We start from the raw sequence: 22,966 nt of genomic DNA, 5'->3' as shown, positions 1-22,966 counted from the left end.
AACTGCTGACATGAACGACTAAATGAAGTTCAGAATTACCTCTACGGGTTAGAATGTTGTGTGGAACTCAACAGGATGAAATTAAACTTTATATATTATATTAAGTCCCATGCCAAGTTCATTGTCAGAAAGATGGATATACAGAGCAGGAAGAAGACCCAGTGTGTGTTGACAGAGGTAAGAACCAGGATGAATAGGGAAACATTATAGGGAAATTCTATCCATATAGTGAAAGGCTAAGCACCAACAGAGCTACCACATCATAGAGCAAATTTAGACCAGGTGACTTTACTAACAAGCCAGGAAGTCCAAGGATAGAATGGGGTGCCTCAGGGAGGAGAATGTCTGAGGCTGAGTACACGGAAAGGGCTTCTGGTCTGGGCTTGACAACCCTGAAGACGTTTTAGTCCTGGTCTGGGCTTGACAACCCTGAAGACGTTTTAGTCCTAACAGTATATACTCTTACAATTTAAAGCAGAGACACTGGCTCTTTTGATGATTAGATGCTAAAAATAACTTTCTTGGTAAAACAATGAAAGCACCAACATTTTTCTTCCAATCAGATCTGTAAATTTAATTGCAAAGGTGAAACTCACTATGGCACACACAGTCACAAGAGGTACTTTTAGGTGGCGGATGACCAATAAACTCACACCTTATTTGGTAAATGCTCACTGTGGACTTCTATTTCTTCAGAAGAGCAATGTGAGTTTTGAGGCTTACTCGTCCTTATTAAAGCACACAGCCTAGCCGGCCTAAGTCTGTAAGAAGACTGGGGGATTTTCTCCTGTTCGACCCTCCTTGATTTTTATATTAACCTGAATAAAAATACACATCCATGGTATGCAAACAAATTCCCTGTCTACAAAGTCAGAAGTACAAATCTCACTCAATGACTATGTTTAGGAACGGTAGGGTGGCAAGTGGTTCTATACGATTCGGACATTGAGCGGCAAAGGCCAAAGACTCAGGTTGAACCCAGGGCTTAGCTCCCTAGTCCTGAGATTCGTCACAAGGCACCAAGCCCCTGACTGTTTTCTCATCTGTAATGTGAGGGTAATGATACTTGTCCTGCCTGGATCCTACAGAGGACCATCATGAGAATCCAATTCAAGTGACAGAGAAGAACCACCTGAGTGGAGAGCGCCAGATACAGTTTAGGACAACATGAATCTCTAACCTGTAACATAGCTCTACCTTCTTTTCAGAAGTACTGGCATTAGTTGGGACACAGAGTAATACAATTCAGCCTAAAATTCTTCATATGTGACGTAGGCAGGCACGTTGCTACAAGTTAGCGGTAAGCAGGGCCGGAACGTTCGCATAGATGAAGAGTAATCTAGGTCAGGCATGCGTCTGTGTCTTTCAAGGTCTACGGGGAATAGAGCACAATGAACTTCTCGATTCTAAGGTAATGTTTTGAGGCACAGATGCGGAGCAGGTGACTAAGCTATGCATGCAGGGATTGCTTCCCAATTTGCTTATCGTCACACTTTCCCTCTATCCTACTCCCACTTCTGCCAAAATTACGGTGTCATCTTGGGGCCACAGGGCAAAATCCCTCCGTCAGCCTTCATGGATGAAGCCACTTCATAATCATCAATCTGAAAACCTTTACCTTTCTTGGTAAGCTGGAAAGTGTAGTTTTCTTAAACAAATGCTATGAAATTTACATTAAAGTAATAATTTCATTAAAATGAAAAATCAGTCCTATTTGAAAACACCGAGGCAGGAACATTCAGAGGAGCATCTGTGGCCTCCCGTTCCAGATCCCACCAAGCCCAGAGGCTCAAAACTGTGCCCAGGAAGGTCCACTCCACTGCTGTTACCTTTGCCAACATATCACAAGGTGTGGTCACCTGAACTAACAACACAGGGACCTTTGAAAAGTGTAAAAACAAGAAACAGAACAGAAACAAACATGACACAAGTCAGACAGAGCAAAAGAACACCAAATGCTGCTAACAAGGCCTCCTTACTCCTACCTTCAGCCTCTTTGGTGGTTTTAAACCGATTTTTCAGCCCACTGTGTACACTTTCCTTAACTCTCTCCACATTAATTTCTCAAGCTATTAGCCAGAGGCAGCACTACAGAGAGTTTCCAGGGCCCTCTGAGCACTGCCTGAGTTTCTTGAAGATCTTAGATGACAAAGTACAATGTTCATAGTAGAGGTTCTCATTCCTCAGTCCGTTCAGAAGTTTTGGTCTTCTTTTCACTAAAATAGAGATTGCTATACACAGACTCTTAGAGACAGAAAAACCTGTAGATGGAGGGCTAGGTGATGGAGAAGGGTGTCAACATGGACCATGCCTTGCACATCACTCACAGACCGATGTCCTCCTTCTCCTTCTGTAATAGGGGGCACCCAAAGGCCTGGACCGGTTCATGTTCCAGTGATCCCATGAGTACCAGATTGCTCAAGTCACTTCTTGGTAGTGGTGGGGATGGGGTGGGTGTCCCCTTAGGGATAGAGCGGAAGGGACATATGTGGATAGTGACAGACCTCACTATCTTAAGGTCACACCACTTATTCTGAGTTATATTCTTCTACACCAAGCAGCCTCCTGACCTACATTTGGCTCCCAGGTGGATCTCCATGATGGGGGGAAAATGCTTCAGTCAAGTGATGTGAGCAGGGTTTCCGCCAGCAGCAGGAAGAGGTGCACTGGCAACCAGTGTATCTGTCAGCCTCAGTGGAGCTGGCTGGCATGGACTGGTCCACAGAGTCCCACCATCCTAGTGAACCGAGAGCATCCACTTGGGAAGATATAACTGGACCCAGGCCCCAGAGCAGCATGGCCATCCTTCTGCTGCACCTCTGTTTATGGAACCACTTCTGAGCTCCTATAGATTTTGTCAAATTTTATATTTTGGACATACATAATTTCTCATGGGATTGTCAGTCTATTTCCTTTTATGTCCTTGTCTTCGTTCTTACCTTCTCCCTGCCCAGATGGGAGGTTCACAGGAATGGAGATCATACCTTTTCTATTTATATGTCTTCACAGTTTCAAACAGTCCTGGCCTATAACAGACACTTAATAAAAAAGTATGCTGCATGACTGACTGAATGAATGATGGCATCAGTATTTACTGAAGTTATATGAAAGCACATATCTGTTCTATGTAACTCAACCTCAACCATGTATTATCATGAGTACCTCAGACTCTATCGATCTCGCATTCGTGTGGTGGCATACCATTTATTTCTAGGCCAAAGTGTTGTGTTTTGGATTCTTTTCTAGTTGATAAAGCACAGCATTTCTACACAGATATTAACTGAGATGCTAAATAATACGAAAACACAAGTGGGTGAAGATGAGTTCACGGCGTTAGTAAGACCAAGTCTACGCATGTCACCAGGGCCACCTCGCCCCTGGGAAGTTCCGGGGGAATTAGGGGTGATGGTTTAATGGTAGAGAAGAGGCAGGGAGCAGGAGAGGCGGGGATGGTCAAGGGCACCGGTGGGGTTGTGTCCTCCCTCCCTCTTTCCGGCATCCTTGCGCCCCTCTCCGCGTCTGGGTTAATACTTACTTTTCACGGAGATCTCGCACTTGACTGGCCTTGAAGTCGGGAACCGACGGGGAGCAGGGGCTGGACGGAGGCGACAGAGGACTCTTGATGTTCTGCACCGAGTGCCTGCGGCTCCGCCTGCGGTCAAGGCCCTGGTGCTCGCTGCCCGTGCCGGAACACACACTGGCCCTCCTCCGGTCCCGGCACCCGCTGGGGGGTGGTTCAGCCGTCTCGTCGCCATCCTCGAGCCTGAGTGCCACCTGGAAAAGCAGAGAGCGCCCAGCGCGAGCTCAGACCTGACAGCCTTTCACAGTCGCACCCCAATGAGCACTCTACGCCGTCTCTTCCCATCCTGTGGCTGCGGCTTCTCCACAAGGTCATCACAACCACACGCACCCTAAAGCGCCACCTGCAAACCAAAAGATGCTCGCCACTGTGTGATTTTCCCAAACGGATACAAAAAGGTCAACTGATGTCACGAGAAGACCTGAGAAATATTTTGTAATTAGATGGGCTCTTCACTCTGCGGCCCAGCACTGCCCTTTCCGAGGTCCTCTCTCGTGCGCGCCCCCCGCCCCGCCCCGCCCCCACCGCCTTTGCTCTTCCCTGGTCCAGGAGGCGGAGTCTCTCCTGACGCCCAGCGGCAGCCGGAAGCCCCGGAGCTCCTGACAGTTTCGGAGCTCGCCTTCCCAGCTAGGCTGTTCAGAAGAGCACAGCAAGGAGAAAGGAGGGAGCCGCAAACTAGGTGAGCTGAATGGCCTCACCTGCAGGTCTTTTGAGAGGCCTGACTTTAGATCCCCGCGCACCGCGGCTCTCAGGGAACCCTCTGCAGCCTGGTCTCAGGAGTCCGCTTGTACTTGCGGTCGCAAAAATATAGACCAGAAATACACTGGACCTCTGGAATTCCGTTTTTTTAAAAAGTTTCCTCTTAAAAGCACTTACACTAGGAGCCCTGCTCCTAGTTGGGTGGTACCCTGTCCAAAGGCCCAGCTCGGCCCTCTCCTAATCTGCTCTATCCTGGACCCTACTCCACGGCTCTCTCAGCTCACATTAACACCCACCATCTCTATGCATACGCTCCTCTCTATTGGAGCTCACTCTTCTCAACCATGGGTTACACCTATCTGTATCTCCAGCTTCTTTAATTATTTTTATACCTACCTTCTCAAAAACTACACGGACAGACGAGCACAAGTTATCGTTGACTAGACCTCTGTGTGGCTGCCTGTGCCACTAGTGGACCAAGGGTGACCTGCAGCAAACTGCTTGCCTGAGAGCCTCTCTCTGGGCAAATGAGGCTAAGAGGATTGCATTTTCAGGTTTTTGGTAAGAAAACTTATCTAACATATATAAAGCAGCTAGGGTAGGGCTTTCCCTGTGGCTAATACTCAATTAACATGACCATTCTTCCCCAACATAGGCCCTCGGATGAAGGGGCCTAGGATGCCCACAAATTCCTCCATCACACAGAACTGGCAGGTCAGGCCACCTCGCACACCAGGTGGGCCAGGCCAAAGCAAGTCCAGCAGTCTCTCTGATTTGGCACCCAAGGACCCACATGGTCCCCCGACCCCAACGGTGCATATTTTCCAGCCTTGTGTGTGCTCTTGGTTACATTTCACAACATGGTCCTGACAAGTGAGAAAATGGAGAAGTAATATAAAGACCCAGATGGCTAACCATGCTACTTGGCTTTGACATCACTCACCTGTCTACATAAAACCTGGCTACTGCAAAATCAGTGGTCTCCTCTGTCCAAAGCATTGATGCCAACTGTGTTCACATAGCAAGGCGAGCCTGGCTTAGTCAGGGTCAGACTGGCCACTCTCATCCTGTTCACGAGGATGGACACCTGAGATGCACGGCCTGTTTCTCAGGAGTGCAGCCTCCCTTGATCTGCTCCATCTCCAGTTTCCTCCAGTTCTAGCTTTTGGGTGAGACTGATTTAGTGAAAACTCTTCTATCTACATGCCAGATACGTACTATAACAAACTCCCAGATAGATGAAGACAATTTAATAATATTTTGACTATTCTGTTCCCTTAGAATTTACAAATCAGACATAATTTGGGGAGGTTTGAGGTAAGAATTGATAAGAGTTCAGAAAAAGCTCTATTGTTACAAAATCTCACTGGAAAGTCTGTTTCCTGGGGGAGGGGAGTGCAGCGCAGGGGGGTCTGTGGTATAACTGCAACAACTAAGAAAGAAGTTATGTATTTGGTTAACCACTTTTATCATCTCAACTTTAGCACTTTAAACGGCATTCTCTGGGGAAAGTTTGAGAATGATTATACACCTAACCAAGGAGAGTATTTTAAAATATTACTAGCCAATTATTTTTTCTTCATTTTTAGATGTACAAATTCTAGACCATTTGAACTTATTCTGACCTGAAGTATTGATTCTGCTTCTAATTAAGCACACATTTGGAATGATAAGATTAGGGGATAAAGTACAGTTCAGATATTTCTAATTCCTTGCCTAACCTCAGAGATGCAAGGATCAAATAGCATTCCACTCACAGTGCCTTTCAGAGAAGTACACGGAGTGTGCAGAAAGTGAAATCTACTTTAACTGCCTTTTGTCAAGGAAGATGGAGACAATCAGAAAGTTTACATGAAAAGTTTTGAAAGATTATCAAAATGACACCATAAAAGGGAATTCAATGAGGGCTGTCTATAGTTCAGATCCTCAACAAAACATCCATCCCCTTAAACAAAGAAAAGGGTGCATGGGGGCGGAGGGTAAATGGGGCTCAGAATCCCAGGAGATCCAATGGCAGTCTCGAGCTTGGCAGTCAGGAATGCTGTAACACGAAATTTGGGGCTGGTCTTCACTCCTGGTTTTGCTTGTACAAGAAGAATTTTAGAATCACCAGTGTCCACTGATGATAGGAAGAGAGACGCACTTTCTTCAGATACTAGGGAGCACTATGGATTAGAGTCAAGTCCACTAAGGGCTGGAAAACACCTGGAGAGAACAGCACTTATCAAGAGACTTATTCAGAATCTGTGGTGCCAGATCTAATTAACTACAAGTTCAGTGTCCTCCATGGGACCCAAGGTGAGATCAACCATGTCCTGAACAATCTCTAATCTCACCCAAATGATGGAGTGTTTTGATGGCTGGACCCGTCGTCAGATACCTTCCGACACTTTTAGTCAAATGTAGAACATGGGCTTCCCTGGTGGCGCAGTGGTTGAGAGTCCGCCTGCCGATGCAGGGGACACGGGTTCGTGCCCCGGTCCGGGAGGATCCCACATGCCGCGGAGCGACTGGGCCCATGAGCCATGGCCGCTGAGCCTGTGCGTCCGGAGCCTGTGCTCCAAAACGGGAGGCCACAGCAGTGAGAGGCCCGCGTACCGCAAAAAAAAAAAAAAAAAAAAGTAGAACACTGTCTGTAAAACCAGGATGTGGAGCAAGCAGGTTCCTCCTCCAGCACTGATTGCTTGCACATCCCACCCCATCTTATCAAGAAAGCAGTGAGGAGCGGACTAAGGTGGCATCTGTGACAACTTCCACCAGTCTCTGAGGCCACTGAATGATCTAAACATTCTTTTTAAATTTTTGTGGAAATTTTCAAACATATACAAAGACTTTTGTGCTCATCACCTATGACAGTTCAACAACTATCGACCCTGGCCAATCTTGCCTCATTTACTCCCTGCCACCAACCCCACAGCCAGATTTTTTTTTTTTTTTTTTGCGGTATGCTGGCCTCTCACTGTTGTGGCCTCTCCTGTTGCGGAGCACAGGCTCCGGACGCGCAGGCTCAGCGGCCATGGCTCACGGGCCCAGCCCCTCCACGGCATGTGGGATCCTCCCAGGCCGGGGCACGAACCCGTGTCCCCTGCATCGGCAGGAGGACTGTCAACCACTGCACCACTAGGGAAGCCCAGCCAGATTTTTTGGAGATAAATCCCAGATCATATAATTTCGCCCATTAATATTTCAGTATATATCCCTAGAAGATAAGGTTTTCTAAAACCCATAACCACATACCACTGTCCTGCTTAAAATAATTTCTTAGTATCATCAAACATTGAACAATCTGACCATTCTTAATGGAGGTCAAAATCTACTAACATTTCTTTGAGTTTACGTTGTGATACTAACACTAACCTCCATGACAGGCAGCCATCTTTACACAGCAGATGTTATCATTTTCCAAATTGCTATCCCACATTTTCTTTTTAATTCATACCTATACATCTTGATTCAGCTTTTAGGTGAAGTGGATGCCAGTGCTAGTACCATTTCAAAAAGAAACTATGCTGATGACAGGTTGTGGCAGATGATTATAGCACTAGGTTCCCAGGGAATCATGCCTCTCTGTTTCCTTATCCTTGTGTAGCCGTCTCCTACAATGAGTCAACAATTTTCCATGTGACTTGCTTTGGCCAATGGAACATCAGAAGTCATAGATACCTCAAAAGTGTTTGCACTTTGAGACTTGTCCTTCTGAAATGCTGCTACATGTGAAGAAGTTCGGGCTAGTCCGCTGAAGACATATGGCCCAGCCAACAGCAGCACCAAATGCCAAACCAGGTGAATGAGACCATCTTAGACCATTCAGCCCCAGTCAAGCCATCAGATAACTGTAGCTCCCTGAGAATCTTTCAGGTGAACCAGGCCCAAATCTCTGACCCACAGAATCACGAGCAATAATTGCTGTTTTAAGACCACTCTTTTTGGCATATTTGTTATACAGCAAGAGCTAACTGATACACATTTTAAAAATCACCTATGATAAAGGAAGAATTTTAAGAGATTGGATCTATAAGTTATTTATTCCTGACAGTAACAGTCAGCCCCTCACCCCCAAAGTCTTCATCCCTAAGATGCCTTTGCCATTACTAGGACCACATTTTCAGAATCAAAAGCTAGAACACAATCTGACAAAAGACTTTTTATTTTGATTCGTGAATTTATGTATTTGAAAAATCATTCAAAGCTATAAAAATTCAAATGAATTTAATTAAACATGGATTAAATCACCTTTCTAAAATGGAATTAAATTACATGGAATTGGGCATTCCCCAGAAAGTCCAGGACATATGGTCACCAGACATCCTCCACTATTAAGAAGAATTCTAGAAACCCAAGCAAGGTCTCTACAATGGCTTGAAAACATTCATAGTCTATTGTGAGGAAAATATTGGCACTGCTTATAGGCCTCCTTGCTGCCCTTGCATATAATGAACTTAGTTGTCCTGTGGCTCTAAATATTTTTAAAACTGCCTTAATTTTCAGAAAGGAATAAAAATCCTGACTCTACCTGGTACCCCAAGCATTCAGTAATCACCTTGAGTGATTACTCAAAGCATCTCCCCTTTAAGGTAGCTGATTTCTGATTAAATCATGCCCTTCCTTCAACCCAGCATCTGTTAATAAAATGTGTGATATTTAAAAGAGACCTTCATTCAAGTGCTCACTGAACTTCTACTCTGGGCAGGTGCGCTGCTGGGCGAAGGGGTTAGAGAGGAATGAGACAGATGACAAAGGCAAACAGATAGACAAGTGCGACCTGAGGACTGTTCAGTCTGAGGTGTGGACACAGGCAAGTGCTCCTTCCTGGGTTATAAACAAAGTGCAGGCGACAAGTAGCAGGAACTCCTTTTACCTTGTCAGGGAGGCCTTGCGGACGAGGGGATATCTGAGATGACTCCTACAGGAGGAGGAGGAGTTTGCCAACCTGAGAATGGGAAGGAAGAGCACTCCAGGCAAAGCAAGGAGAATGGATAAAGGGAAGCTCCCTGATGACCTGCCTTTCACGTTCAAGAAACAGAAGAAGTTGAGTGTGGCTGAAACTTCAGAGACATCTTAGGAATGACCCGAGACAGGCCACAGAAGCACGCAGGCCACAGACGGTGTTAGCTCTCGTACCAACTCAAAGAGTTTGGGTTTCATCCCACGGGCTGTGAAAAAGGTTTTAAGGTTTTTCATTCATTCTTCGCTCCTGTTTATTTTCTTCAATAGAGGAATGGCGTAGTCAGATCTGACTTCCAGGAGGATCCCTTGTTTTCAGTTGCAGGGAGTTAGGAAGAGGGAATAAGCAGAGAAGCCTCCAGGGGATGCCACTTTGCAGGTGCCAACCTCTCCAGGCCCTGCCCGTCATCACACCTCCTTTCAACCCTTCACATCTGCCAAACCTGAGCTCCTCCACTACTCTCCCCTCTGTCACTGTCCTTCTTTAGGCCACCACCTCAGATGGGCCTTCCTCCCCCTGCCTCAGTGTCTCACCTCTACCTCATCCTGTCTCTTTTCTTCATAGACACGCCAGCAATCTTGGATCCTCAGCTTACTCACATACTTTGATCACTGTCTGCACCCCATGAGAATGTGTATCCCCTCAGGACACTGGCCTTGTCTGTCTAGTTTGCTGCTGTGTCCTGGGGCCTAGAATAATGCCTGACACATAGTACGTGCTCAGTAAAGTTCTATTGAATGAATGGATTCATAGAGGAACAAAAGAATGAGAAGATATTGCAATAATCCAGGCAAGCAATGACGAGGGCCTGAGCTAGGGGAATGGAGAAGAAATCACAGTCTTCAGCAATCAGACTGCCGAGCATGGGGACAGAGGAGAGAGGAGGGAGTCCAGGACAGCTCCGGGTTTGTAACTTGGGAGACTCTGATCTTTGTAGAGATGGAGAAATGAACAGATTGTGCAGGATTTTTGTTTTTGTCATGGAAGAAAAATAAAAGGTTTCATTAGGGCTGGATACATGTCACGTGCAGCCTCCAGGTGGCTGTGACTGACATAATCTGAGCTCCTCTGGCATGTTCCATGTCTCTTCTTGTGCCATCACTTTTAGCTGCTGGGGGAACCAGCCACCTGCTTGTCTTAGACCACAGAATGAAAGTTGCTTGGGGCAGGGACAGATCTTCTAGCTCTGTATTTTCAGCCCCAGCAGAGTATGTGATATACCCTCAATGAATGAATGAACGTAATACAAAAAGACAAGCAGGCAGAGGGTCGGGCAGCCAGGAGTCTTGGCAGGAAGCTCAGGGTCAAGGTATCAGCCACCAGCCTCCAAAGCTGCTGAATTCACTGGGTGAATCATAGTGCAGGCTGCATGTACTGAGAGAGGAGGAGGTCTGATAAGGAAACCCCAACACTGAAAGGGAAGAGACAGAGAAGAAAGATCCACGGGAGGACATCGAGGAGGAACAATCAGAGAGGTACCCTGGAGACATCCATAGACATAGTCGCCGGGAGTGCATTCTACAGGAGCAACATACAAAAGTGGTTTCATGACCACCAGCATCATCTTTTTATGATGCTAGCATAATAGTGATGCCCAAGCTACTAGGGACGGCATACAGAAAAGGAAGAAAGGAAGAGGGGGGAGGCTGAGAGGGAGGCCAGTCTTACTTACGACTATTCGCGTAAAAATCCTAAATAAATTAGTATCCAACAGAATTCCAACAGCACACTTTACAAAAGAACACATCATGACCAAGTGGGTTACAGTCCAGGAATGCGAGGATGGTTAAAGGATAAAAGGAAATAAAGTAAATAAACAACTTAAAAATCTAAAAAAAAGAACAACAAAGTAAACTGAAAGAAAATTAAAGAAGGAAATTATAGAGATAAAAACGTTTTGGGTTACAAAACAGAAGAGCACTGAAAATCATACATAAGTCAAAATTAACAACAACGACAAAACAGACAAACCACTAGTTAACCCAGAGGAAAAAAAGGGATAAATTGCAAACACAAAAATTAACAAAGGAAAATAACTTCTGAACAAGAGGAAATTAAAAACGTTCCTAAGAGACTATTTATATATCTCTTTAGTAATCAGTTTAAAAATCCAGATAAAGTGGATAATTTCCTAGGAAAGTATGATTCAGAAAAACTGATCTACATAAAGATAGGAAGTTTAAATAGACCAATACCCATAGAAAAAACATAGTTACCAAAGATCTCTTGCCTCCAACACACACACACACAAACACACACACTCCTCCTCTGCCCCATCATCATCATCACAGGTCCACCCAATTTCCCAAGGGAATTCTATCAAATAATCAAAGACCAGAGACAAGGGCAGAGAGAAAGAAGAAAAACTTCTAAATATTTTTACAAAGCGAGTATAGAACTGACATGTAAACATAAAGAGTATTGGGCACACGCGCGCACACACACGCAGAAAAGAATGGTCATGGTAGCATTGTCATGGCAACAAAACTGTAACCAGCCGACATCCATCAAGAGAAGAGCAGATAAATAAATTGGGATATATTCATCAGCAGTGAAAGTGAACAAACTACAACTTCACATAACAACATGGGTAGGTCTCAAAAACAATAAGCAAAAAGAGAAACTGTAGGAGGACACCAAAGGTATGGTTCCATTTATAAAAAGACAAAATTAATATGTTGTTTAGGGATACAGACTGGGAGGAAGGAGTTAAAACAGCTGGGCTGTGATCCCTCCACTCCTTTTGTAGTAGTGATGCTTCTGCGGAAAGAAAGAAGACAATGACCCCATCTAATCTTTTGTAAATATGCTAATAACTAGACTATCTAACAAACAGCCTGATATTTGCTAAAATGAGAGTTCTTGTTTCTGGAATGCCCTTAATTAGCAGGGTAGGATTGGCTAAGGATCACCTACACTAAATAAACACAGAATTCATGGATTTATACGCCATGACTCTCTGGACTATGTAGTAGAGAGCCTTCATAGTTATGAAGCAAATTACTCACTGGGCGAGGTGACGCATGAACCACACTTGGAGACCTCATCTATTGTTCTGGGTCAGAAAGCACATGTCTGATATACGAATAAAAGACCTGGGAGTCACAGGTCTCTGCACCTCTGCATTCTGGAAATTATTAGCCTAGATAGATTAGTATAGCTCTGCTATAGGTAGCAAGATCTCAGATCTGTCAACTCTTATTTGATAATCTGATCCTTTGTGTTAGCTCACAGAATAAGTTATTTTCAGACAAAATTATTTAAAAAAAAAAAGAGAGAACAGTGCTGGAAATTAGTTGGATGACACCAGGAAGGACCATCAAGGACACTTCCGAGTTACTGGTAATATTCTGCTTCTTAAATACAGGAGTGCATGAGGGCTCTCCAAAGAAACAGAGCAAATAGGATATACATGGAGATTTAGTGTAAGGAGTTGGCTGACATGACTATGGCAGCTGAGAAGTACCAAGATCTGTGGTCCAAATGCCTGCGAACCAAGGGAGCCAATGGTGTTAGTTCTAGCCAGAGGTCAAAGGTAAGAAGCAAACTATGTCCAGCTCATTACCATTAGCAGAGAGTGAATTCTCTCTTGCTCAGCCTTTTGTTCTATTCAGGCCTTCAGTAGATTGAATGAGGCCCACCCACATGGAGGAGGGCAATCTTCACTACTCAGTCTACCAATGTGAATGTTAATTTCATCCAGAAATACCTACACAGACACAGAATAATGTTTGATCAAATATCTGGGCACCCCGTGGCCCAGTCAGGCTGACACATAAAGTTAACTATCACAATGGGTGTTTGTTTTGCTGTTCTTTTTTTTTTTTTTTTTTTTTTGCAGTACACGGGCCTCTCACTGCTGTGGCCTCTCCCGTTGCGGAGCACAGGCTCCGGACGCGCAGGCTCAGCGGCCATGGCCCACGGGCCCAGCCACTCCGCAGCATGTGGGATCTTCCCAGACCGGGGCACGAACCCGCGTCCCCTGCATCAGCAGGCGGACTCTCAACCACTGCACCACCAGGGAAGCCCTGTTTTGCTGTTCTTTGAGTGAAACATATAATCTACATTTGTGAATGATATGTTCTTAATGTTAAAATATTAAGCAAATGGGACTTCCCTGGTGGCGCAGCGGTTGGGGGTCCACCTGCCGATGCAGGGGACACGGGTTTGTGCCCTGGTCCGGGAGGATCCCACATGCCGCGGAGCGGCTGGGCCCGTGGGCTGTGGCCGCTGGGCCTGAGTGTCCGGAGCCTGTGCTCCGCAACGGAAGAGGCCACAGCAGTGAGAGGCCCGCGTACCGCAAAAAAAAAAAAAAATATTAAGCAAATGCCATTTGACAAAAGGAAGACTGTGAACACAGGACATCTTTTAAAACGTTTGGCATGAATGGAAAGAGGAAGATGGGGAGGTAGCTTGAGAGTCAGGTAGACTGGAGAGGAAGTATGCCCTGAAACCAGAAGTAGTCTTCTGGGGGAGGTAACCAGGCTACTTTTCAAAATGCTCTCCCAGTTGGTTCACTAGTAGGAAATTCACCTGCATTATGCTATCTTCTGATATACACTGACCACACAGAATCCAAAGCTATGATAATATAAGCCCCTGGTTGAGCAGAGTCTCAGAGACTGGAGCTCTGATCAGGGGGAAGGGGGTAAAGAAAGGGAGGTATATGTACTGGGAAACGTCCTTCTACCTTGATGTGAGCCAACTGTCTTTAGTCCCTTCCTTCTCCATCTTTAGTATTCTTACTTAATTCCTACTTTATCCTGTCTCTTAGGAGCCATGAGAACATACTCCTCCACCACCCACTGATAATAAAACATGAAAGTGTGAGCAGATTACTGGGTAAGTGAGGCTTCATTAGAGGAGAAGATGCCCAGAGCAGGGGCAAAAGAGCTGGCCAGCTGTGGGAAGCTTTATGCTCTGACAGCAGATCTCTCTGGCTCAGTTTCCACTGATTTTTCCTAAGATCATACAAAGATAATTCTGTTCTGTTCCTCAGCTTGTCACTTATTATGACAGTAACTTTAAGGAAGTAATGAGTTACATGTCAGTTTCTCCACTTCTACCCAGTGAAGATCACAATGGAGCCATTCAGCTGGGAAATATCCCTCCTAGGACTCTAGCTGTGCACACAAATTTATGAATAAAGCTGTTCATTATAACAGCATTTATCATTTTCAAAAACTTGGAAGCAATCTAAATCTGAGAAAACGGGGACTGGTTATATGTATTAAGGTTCTTGCAGACAGACAGGCTATTATGTTCCTAATAAAATGAAATTCTTGAAGACGATTCAATGACAAAAGTAAATGGTTCCAAAATATTTACTAATAAAGATTCAGTACACAACACTGTATACACACTATTATCTCCAGAGTTAATAGTCTATGCATTTACAAAAGACTAGAAAAACAGACCAAAATGTTAACCATGGTTAGTAATAAAATCATGGGCGGTTTCTTTCTCTTACACTTTTTGGTATTTTCCAAATAGTCTTCAATGCGTACATACTTTTAGCAAATTAAAAAAACCCACCATGACAAGGTGAGAGAGAAAGCAGAAGAAAGTGAAAAGTTTAGTATCTTTAATAGCACTTTTTCCCCGCATTTTCATTTTGCACTGGACCCTACAAATTATATAGAGCCCTGCCGAAAGTTCCACCCCTATCCGAGGATAAGAAACACGATCTATGTGCCTCCTTCCCCACCACCCCTCATTCGGAATGAATGTTCTTTAAAATAAAATAGCAATTAATCAATCTGGGCCCACCCTTGGAGTTTCTGACTCAGCAGGTCTGGGGCGGAGCCTGAGAGCCTGCGTTTTGGCAGTTCCAAGGTGTTGCAGATGCTGCCACATCACACTCAGAGCCACTGGTCTAGAGTATGTCTCCCTCAGCCTTTGACGTTTGTCCAGGCTGTATGAGGCCCTACAAAAGGCATACACATATCCTGTTACCTCATAGATGTTCAACTGCTCCACTAAGTCCAGGTCAGTCCCTTTCTTGGTCAAGTGCCGCTGGGACACAGCTGCAATGCCCAGCTCCTCCAGGCAGTCCACCACATCGTAGAAGGTGTCTTGGTCTGGCAATCCTGACAAGGTCTGGATGCAGAAAGAACAGGACACAGACATGTCTTAGGGGACGGTCACAAGGCTCTCAGGGCATTTTTTGCATGGTAGCCAGTGGCCACGAGTATAACAATGTGGGGCAAAGCAAACAGATGCTAAGTTCATTTGAGAAAAAGCTTCTCCAGTGTGGTAAGCAGAATGAACCCCAGGATCCCGCCCCCTGGGATACAGGTGCTATACAATTCCCTCCCCTTGAGGGTAGGGAGGACACTCCCATGATCATGATCAGGTGACATTATATGGCAAAGGTGAAAGCATTCTACAGACGTCATTAAGGTCCCAAATCAGTTGATTCTGAGTTAATCAAAGGGGAGAGTAGCCGGGTGGTCCTGACCTAATCACGTGAGCCATTTAAAAGTGGGTTTAGGCCTTTTCTGAGCACAGAGACTAGAAGAGAGATTGTCCTGTTGTCCCAGAAGCAGCAGCAAACCGCCATGAGTCCCACAGCTGCAAGGAAGTGAGCTCTGCTCACAACCACAGAAGCTTGGAAGGGGGCCCCAAGCTTCAGACAAGACACCAGCCCTGGGTGACACCCTGACTGCCGCCCTGTGAGACTCTTGTGAGCAGAGGACCCAGCGAGGTGGTGCCTGGACCCTGCCCCACAGAAACTGTGAGGTGATAAGCCTGGGATGTTTCAAGCTGCTCAATTTGTGGTAATGTGTTCCACGGCAATTGAAAACTAACATACCCAGTGATCAGAAAAACTCCCGTTAAGATTGATCTACCAACAGCTGGAGTGATGACAACTGAATGACTCCCTTTTCTTTCAGTTCGGCAGGCCTTCCCCTTGGTCTAAGACATTTAGGAAAACATGAGAAATTTCAAAGCGGCAACCAAGAGACAAAAAGATAACCCAAGAAAGGAAAAGCTGACTTCTCTGTGAGTTCTGCTTCTCTTAAAAGAAGGATGATAGCTCAGATCAGGCCTCTGCTTAGAACCGGAAGGACCCTTGAGGTGATTTACTCAAAGTCCCTTATCTTATAAACGAGGGAGATGAAATCAGGGGAGGGAAGGATTCGCCTGAGGTAACAGGAAGTTACTAAATAATAACTAATAAAACCCTGCGCTCAGACCTGCTATTCCGGTCTCCTTTCCTCACACACCTGTGCCATCTACACAAACTACTCTGGCCTGAAATTTCAAGGTCTCGACTCCCTATTTATTTCATTATTATTGCATTTCAAAAATACTCTAAACATGGTGACTTGCCTTTCAAGAAAAAAGACCAGTACTTTCTTAAGGATCATCTCACAGCACCAACTTCTTTTAACACTTCTATTTTGGGGCTATTAATATTGGAAAGAATGTCTCTACTCATAACCCAAATAACGGCTGTTTCCCTTCTATGCTGAACAAACAGGATACAACTCACTGCTGTTGAGACCAGACACTGAAGAAAAAGAACTGGGATGCGACAGCTTAATCCATCAGGGGCCCCAGCAAGGAAACAGAACAGGAGGCTGTGAACCAGTCAGCAGCTGTAATAAATAAACAGGTGCTCACACCTAAGTGGCCAAGTGTGGAAGCACACATAGGGGTCTGCAGATGCCGGGCAAGGCAGTCACTGCTGCGTTAGCAGATAGCAGTCCACTGAGTTAACTTAAAAAGTACACACCTGTCCAAAGAACCCTCTTATCAGAACAAGTCCACCTTTTGGTTTTAGTGAAAACTCCAGAACTTGTTAAAAGATGAGGAGAGGGAAATGGTGATACAAACGCCAGGGCAGGGCTAATGATTGGAGGTGCCCTGACTGACCGCTGACCTGCCAATCACAGGTGAGTAGACATTCAGGGCTAGATTCAAAACTTTCTACACCGCAGTGTGGGGTTGGGGGTGGGGGGTAGGATGGGCACAGAGAGGGGCCTCTGGCAGTCTCCTCACCTCCCTGTTCCCCTCCTTTCTTCTTCCCTTTTTTCCCTGCTGAGAGTCAACTGAGGTTCCTTCTCTCAGAAGTTTCCAGGAGGTTAAATTCCTGGACCTAGTCCCCATTGCCTTAGCAAGCCCAACCATGATGGGTTGGTGGGGAGATTTCTATTAAATAATTAGGTCTGTAGAACCAAACAGATCAGAGAGCCCTCGCTTAATAAGAGGCCCAGATCTGAGGGTATTGACTGAGAGGACATCTGTTATTTCCACGGTGAAAATGTGGGCTTGAGCCACACCCACGTCCCGCCACCTCTCATGGGTGGCTGCAGGGGAGCTGGTCTTCCACCACGATCAAAGACAGCTTCTCTAATCCATGGCCATACCACCCTGAATGCACTTGATCTTGTCAAAGACAGCTTCGTTCTCCGCCTGCACGGGGAGGGGACTGTGCAGCCCAGAAACACACTCACCTCTTTTCAGCAGATTCTCTGACATGTTCAGCAAATACTGCCTGCCACACTCCCACCCCTCCTGGGCCCTGTCCTCCCATTTCTACCCTGACAATCACTGCTAAGGTGCCTATTTCTGGCAAAGGAGGCAGCTACTCCAGAAAAGTCTGTGAGGAAATGTCATTGACGCCTTCACTCTCAGACGACACTCAGGACCCCCTTCCTGGTTTCTCTCAGACCTTGTCTTGCCAGGGTTTGTGACAAGTAAATCTTTACAGCCTCTCTCAGAGGGAGAAATCTCTGTCCTAAAGGACATTTTATTTTCCAGTCCCTGGGTTTTCACTGATCCCATCAAATCTTTCTCGTGGGGTAAAACCAGTATGGTGAAAGCCTGTACACAAGTGTTCATAGCAGCAGCATCTGTGAAAGCCAAAAGCTGTGAGCACCCAAATCTCCTTCAGTGGATGAAGAGATAAAAATTGGAGGCATATTTATATTATACAATGGCACACTATACAGCAGCAGAAAGGAGCAAACCATTAATACGCGTAGTAACATAGATGAATCGCTAAGGCGCTGTGCTGAGTGAGAGAAGCCAGCCTCGAAGGGTCACATCCTGTATGATTCCCATTTTTTAAATAATAGAACTATAATGACAGAGAATAAATCAGTGGTGGCCAGGGGCATGAACAGGTGATCAGGACGTCATTATAAAAGGATAGCATGAGCGAGATTTGAGGGGAGATGGAGCCGTTCTGTATGCTAATTGTGAAGGTTATCCATAACTATATATGTGTTAAAACTTACACAGCTAAATACCAAGAGAAAAAAGTCAATTTTACTATATGGTAATTAAAAAAAACAATATAATCGAATCTAAAAACAAATGCTCAGTGTGAATCCCATCAGGTAACTCACCCGCTGGCTCCGCTAGAGCAGCTTCCCTCCCCAGGGCTCCCTGGGCTCGCCTTTCCTGAACGCTCCAAGCCAGCCCCATGGTAATGGCTCTTGTAACTCATCCCCCGCCCCCAACCTGCTTCATCTGATTCTACAAGGTGGTCAATATCTGAGCCCCCAAAGTGGGGAATCCCACCTAGGAGATTGCAGCTGGATCAGGACAGGGCACCATGCAATTTCAGCTTGCACGGTGAGAAACGGTTCGTTTCTGACGCTCCCTCAGATCTTCTGAAGACATGGTTTGGGGGTGTGGGGAGAGTTCAGGGGGGCGTTAGTCTGGATCCTGGAACCCCTCATTAATCTCCCTGTTTAACAAGGGGAGCAGACTTCAGTTTCAGAACCATGAGCAGGCTAGAATTTCATACCCTTGTTTTGTCATAAAAATGTTAATGTTTTGAATTCCATGTTATTAGGCCAGCTTCCATCTTGCTGAAAGAAAAGTTAGAAAAGCAGTATAATTTCCCACATTTCAGAGTCTGAATTTTTTCCAGACCCATATTAGCATTTCAATGTGTTATGATGTTTGGGATCTCAGAAGATGTTACTCACTGGAACGATAAACGTGACTAAAATTCAACAAAAGAAAACAAACTCAGTGTGGGTGCCAGCGGCCTGCTGACCTTTTTGAGGAAAGGATGACACTTAGAATCATGTCCTCAGGACCTTCCTGGACTTCCCCTGGCCCAGAACAAAAGATGAGATGGAACTGCCAGAAGAGAAAGAATAAGTGAGGAATTCCTGGACGTTAGATGCCTTATGGTGCCAAGGAGAGTGTGACACGTGCTGGGTCCTTGCCAGTGATTGGCAGCAGGATGCCCACGCCATGCGGCTGCTGCTGGGATCGTTACACAGCCAAGCATGGCCTCTACCACTAATGTGGAGAGCATTACAATGAAAACACTGTGCAAGAGTGAAAATGCCATTTTTGCTGAATTTAATGTTTTCCGAAACAATGGCATTGACTGAAAACGACAGGAAATAGGTGACCTTCATCTTCAAAAACCAACAGAAAATTGCTTTCAAATTGCATGGTAAAATCAACTCACAAAGAGCTTTGAAAATAAAAACCGAATTCTTAGGATTATCTTCCAGAAAAGTGATGCCCATTCCCCACCAGGACTGTAGGAAATTTCCTGTGACCTCATCAACAAACGGCATTTCATTAAAAAGCAATCACTGCCCACGTGACCCGGAGAAAATGGCTTGTTGTTTTACTATATATTTCTTTTAATCTTAGTAGGGTTAATGTCATTCATTTTTCAACTGAGTTCTTAATATATTTAGGATAGTATCATTTTCTGCCCAGTTTTTTGCAAACAATTTCCCAGTTTGTCACTTGCCTTTAGTTTTTGTTTTGGATTTCATTTTAAAATAAGATGTTTTATAGTTTATAGTTTTATACAGTGAAATATTTAAGTCCTTTGTTTTGGAATCTTTTTGGCTGGTTTTACTATTTTATTATTCGGCAACTAGAGACCAGTTAATGTTCACCTCTAGTTTTTCCTCAGTTTTCTACAGTTTGATATGTTACACTGAACTCTTCAATCTACCTGAAATTTATTTTGGTATACAGTCAAAGTATGTTTTTGTTTATTTCCATTTATCAAAACCTCTCCCAGTCATGAATAAAGCTGACCGGCCCTATGGATTTCAATCACAGGGTGAGTCATCCTGTGCACTGAGGTCTGTCTCACAGCCCCTCTGCTCCAGCCATCTGCTGAGGAAAGAGTCAAGACCACATTGTTTTAATCCTTAGAGTCTGCACAACATTTTAATATCTAGTAGAATTACTCTTCATAATTATGTTGCTTTCTACTAATTTGTCCCCAGTCATCAGGGGAAATGTTTCTCCAGTTACATTTCACGAAGAGATTCTGGGTCCTTTCTGAAGAACTAATGATCACTGCAGTTGGTCCTCAGGCTTGCACCCGGCAGCCTGGGGCACAAAAAGGGAGGATCTTGGGGTGGCTGATGTAGCGTCTGGGGTCCAGGGAAGAGAAACAACCCCACCCTCCCTCAATTATTAATGAGGAAGGGGTCCAAGCACCGGGATGAAGGAGCTCCAGTCCTGACAGTGGGCTGTCCCAGGTCAGCATGGGACCCACGGTCAGAGCACCTCTCAGGACGGACACAAGCTGGTGACCAGGGAGGACGTAATGGGAGGAAAGGGAGCACAAGGGTGAGGTCACCATCACAGGGGGAGGACTGGACCCGCCCTCAGGAATCCATACCTCGCCCCCAGCAGTCAGAAGTCAGTAAGACGTGGAACAGAGTGCTTGCTTTTCTGTCTGATTGTGAATGATTTCCTTAGAGTAAAACTTGCTAATCTATATTCTTAAGGGAAAATGTTTTCAAGGGGACATCTTGATAGGGCGAGTAGCCATAAAATTCTCGCTACCCTCTTTCCGGTTTCATTGGAAAGAACCAAAGCACAGAAAGCATGCAGACTCTCAGGCCTTCACAGGTATGAGCACCAGCACACATTGCACACATGCCACACGTGGGTGTAAAGGGTTTTCTCTTGCAAAGAGGCATGCTGAAGGGTGTTCCCGCCATGGGGGTGCACACGATGTGGTTCTTCTTCAGAGGGCAAATTTTAGATTTTCACATGTACTAGTTCCCTAGGGCTGCCATAACAAAGTACCACAAACTGAGAGGCTTAAAACAACAGAAATTAGGTATGGAACTTGGTAAACTGTAAGCTGAAGACCAATCACATTTGCTACACAGGCTGCCTGAACACTGTGACCATCTCTCCAGATGGATCCCTCCGTGCTTCTGGAGGCAAGGATGGCCAGGCTAAGCTGTGGGACCTCAACGAAGGCAAGCACCGTCACACGCTAGATGGTGGGAACCTCATCAATGCCCTGTGCTTCCGTCCCAAATGCTACTGGCTCTGTGCTGCCGCTGGCTCAGCATCAAGATCTGGGACTCGGAGGGCAAAATTATCGTAGATGAATTGGAGCAAGAAGTTATCAGGACCAGCAGCAAGGCAGAACCACCCCCCAGTGGACCTCTCTGGCCTGGTCTGCTGATGGTCAGACTGTTAGCTGGCTACAAGGACCACTTGGTGTGAGTGTGGCAGGTGACCCTCGGCACCCACTAGAAACATGGCAGAGCTTTAAAAATAAAAAACTGGTTTTTTGAAGAAGAAAAACACCCAGAAATTTATTCTCTCCCAGGTGGAGAGACTAGAAGTCTGACGTCAAGGTGTCGGCAGGGCCGCGCTCTCTCCGATGGCTCTAGGGTAGGATCCGTCCTTGCTTCATCCGGGATTGGCTGCTGACAACGCTTAGCATCCTTTGGCGGTCCTCAGCTTATAGATGTATCACTCCAATCTCTGCCCCTGCTTTCACTGGCTGTCTTCCTCATGTATGTGTGTCTAACTTGTCTTCCCTCTATGTGTATCTCTTTTCCTCTTCTTATAAGGACACCAATCCTATTGGATTAGAGCCCACCCTAATGACCTCATCTTAACCTGATTACATCTGCAAAGATCCTATTTCCTAATAAGATCACATTCACAGGTAAGGGGTTAGGACTTCAGGAACACATCTACAGGAACACATCTTTTGGCGTGGGGGGACACAGTTCAACCGGTAACGAACATCAACCGACCTTGTTCACTAAAGTCATTGCATAAACCAGCAACTCCGTGTCGACCCCATCCTTTTCCTCCAGGATTTCCATGATATTTGACCAAGGTTTGACTCCTAGAATAAAGCAAAAATCATTAGAAACAGCAAGTCAACACTCCTTGTCCAATTCACATCACAGTTTATCCAGAGACTTATCACCCAATGATGGCAGTGCCTTTCAGTCACCAAATTTCAAAGCATGACACAATTCTTAGGATGGACTTGAATATGTTTCCAATTAGGTGACGATATACCATGTCATCCTTGTCTACTTGAAAACGTATACTCTTCAGTGTCAGGATGCCTATCAGTTTGTTTGAAAAGTTCCCTTTATACTAAATAGGTGATTTTTTAAAAACCCATTCATATGCAGCTTTTTTTAGACCATGCATTTTACTCTCCAAGTGTGGAAATTCTTTGTAAGTACTCTCTGTATGTCCATCTCCTGCAAGGAAAGGGGACACAGGAGAGCTTTACAGTCACTCTAGCAATGGACTTCAAACAATAACTGTGAAACGTCCATCTAGCAAACATTTCAAGAACAGAAGTATATTATCTGTATTCAATCAAGGCACAAATAACTATTTAAGCATCAACCAGGTACCAAGGAACTGGGTCTCTGGGAGTCTGTCATCAAGAGGTTATAATCAAATGGAACAGTTAGGCATAAGTACAGGAACACACCTCAGCACAGGGTAAAAGCACT

At 45.2% G+C, this 22,966-nt stretch overlaps 1 protein-coding gene across 1 annotated transcript in view; it reads right to left on the bottom strand.

Annotated features, from left to right (window-relative positions):
* FHOD3 (formin homology 2 domain containing 3) overlaps positions 1–22,966 on the bottom strand; it is a 493,214-nt gene that overhangs the window by 166,785 nt on the left and 303,463 nt on the right. The window contains exons 8-10 of the mRNA XM_060029530.1: positions 22,241–22,335; positions 15,180–15,323; positions 3,536–3,774 (exon numbers count right to left, since the gene is read on the bottom strand). Coding sequence (XP_059885513.1) covers positions 3,536–3,774; positions 15,180–15,323; positions 22,241–22,335 — 478 coding nt within the window. The remainder of the gene's footprint in view (positions 1–3,535; positions 3,775–15,179; positions 15,324–22,240; positions 22,336–22,966) is intronic.

The sequence above is a fragment of the Delphinus delphis genome, chromosome 13 (genome assembly GCF_949987515.2).
Source record: "Delphinus delphis chromosome 13, mDelDel1.2, whole genome shotgun sequence".
NCBI classification, from domain to species: Eukaryota; Metazoa; Chordata; class Mammalia; order Artiodactyla; family Delphinidae; genus Delphinus; species Delphinus delphis.
Note: the sequence above shows the minus strand (reverse complement) of the source record. Positions and strands in the feature narration are given on the sequence as shown.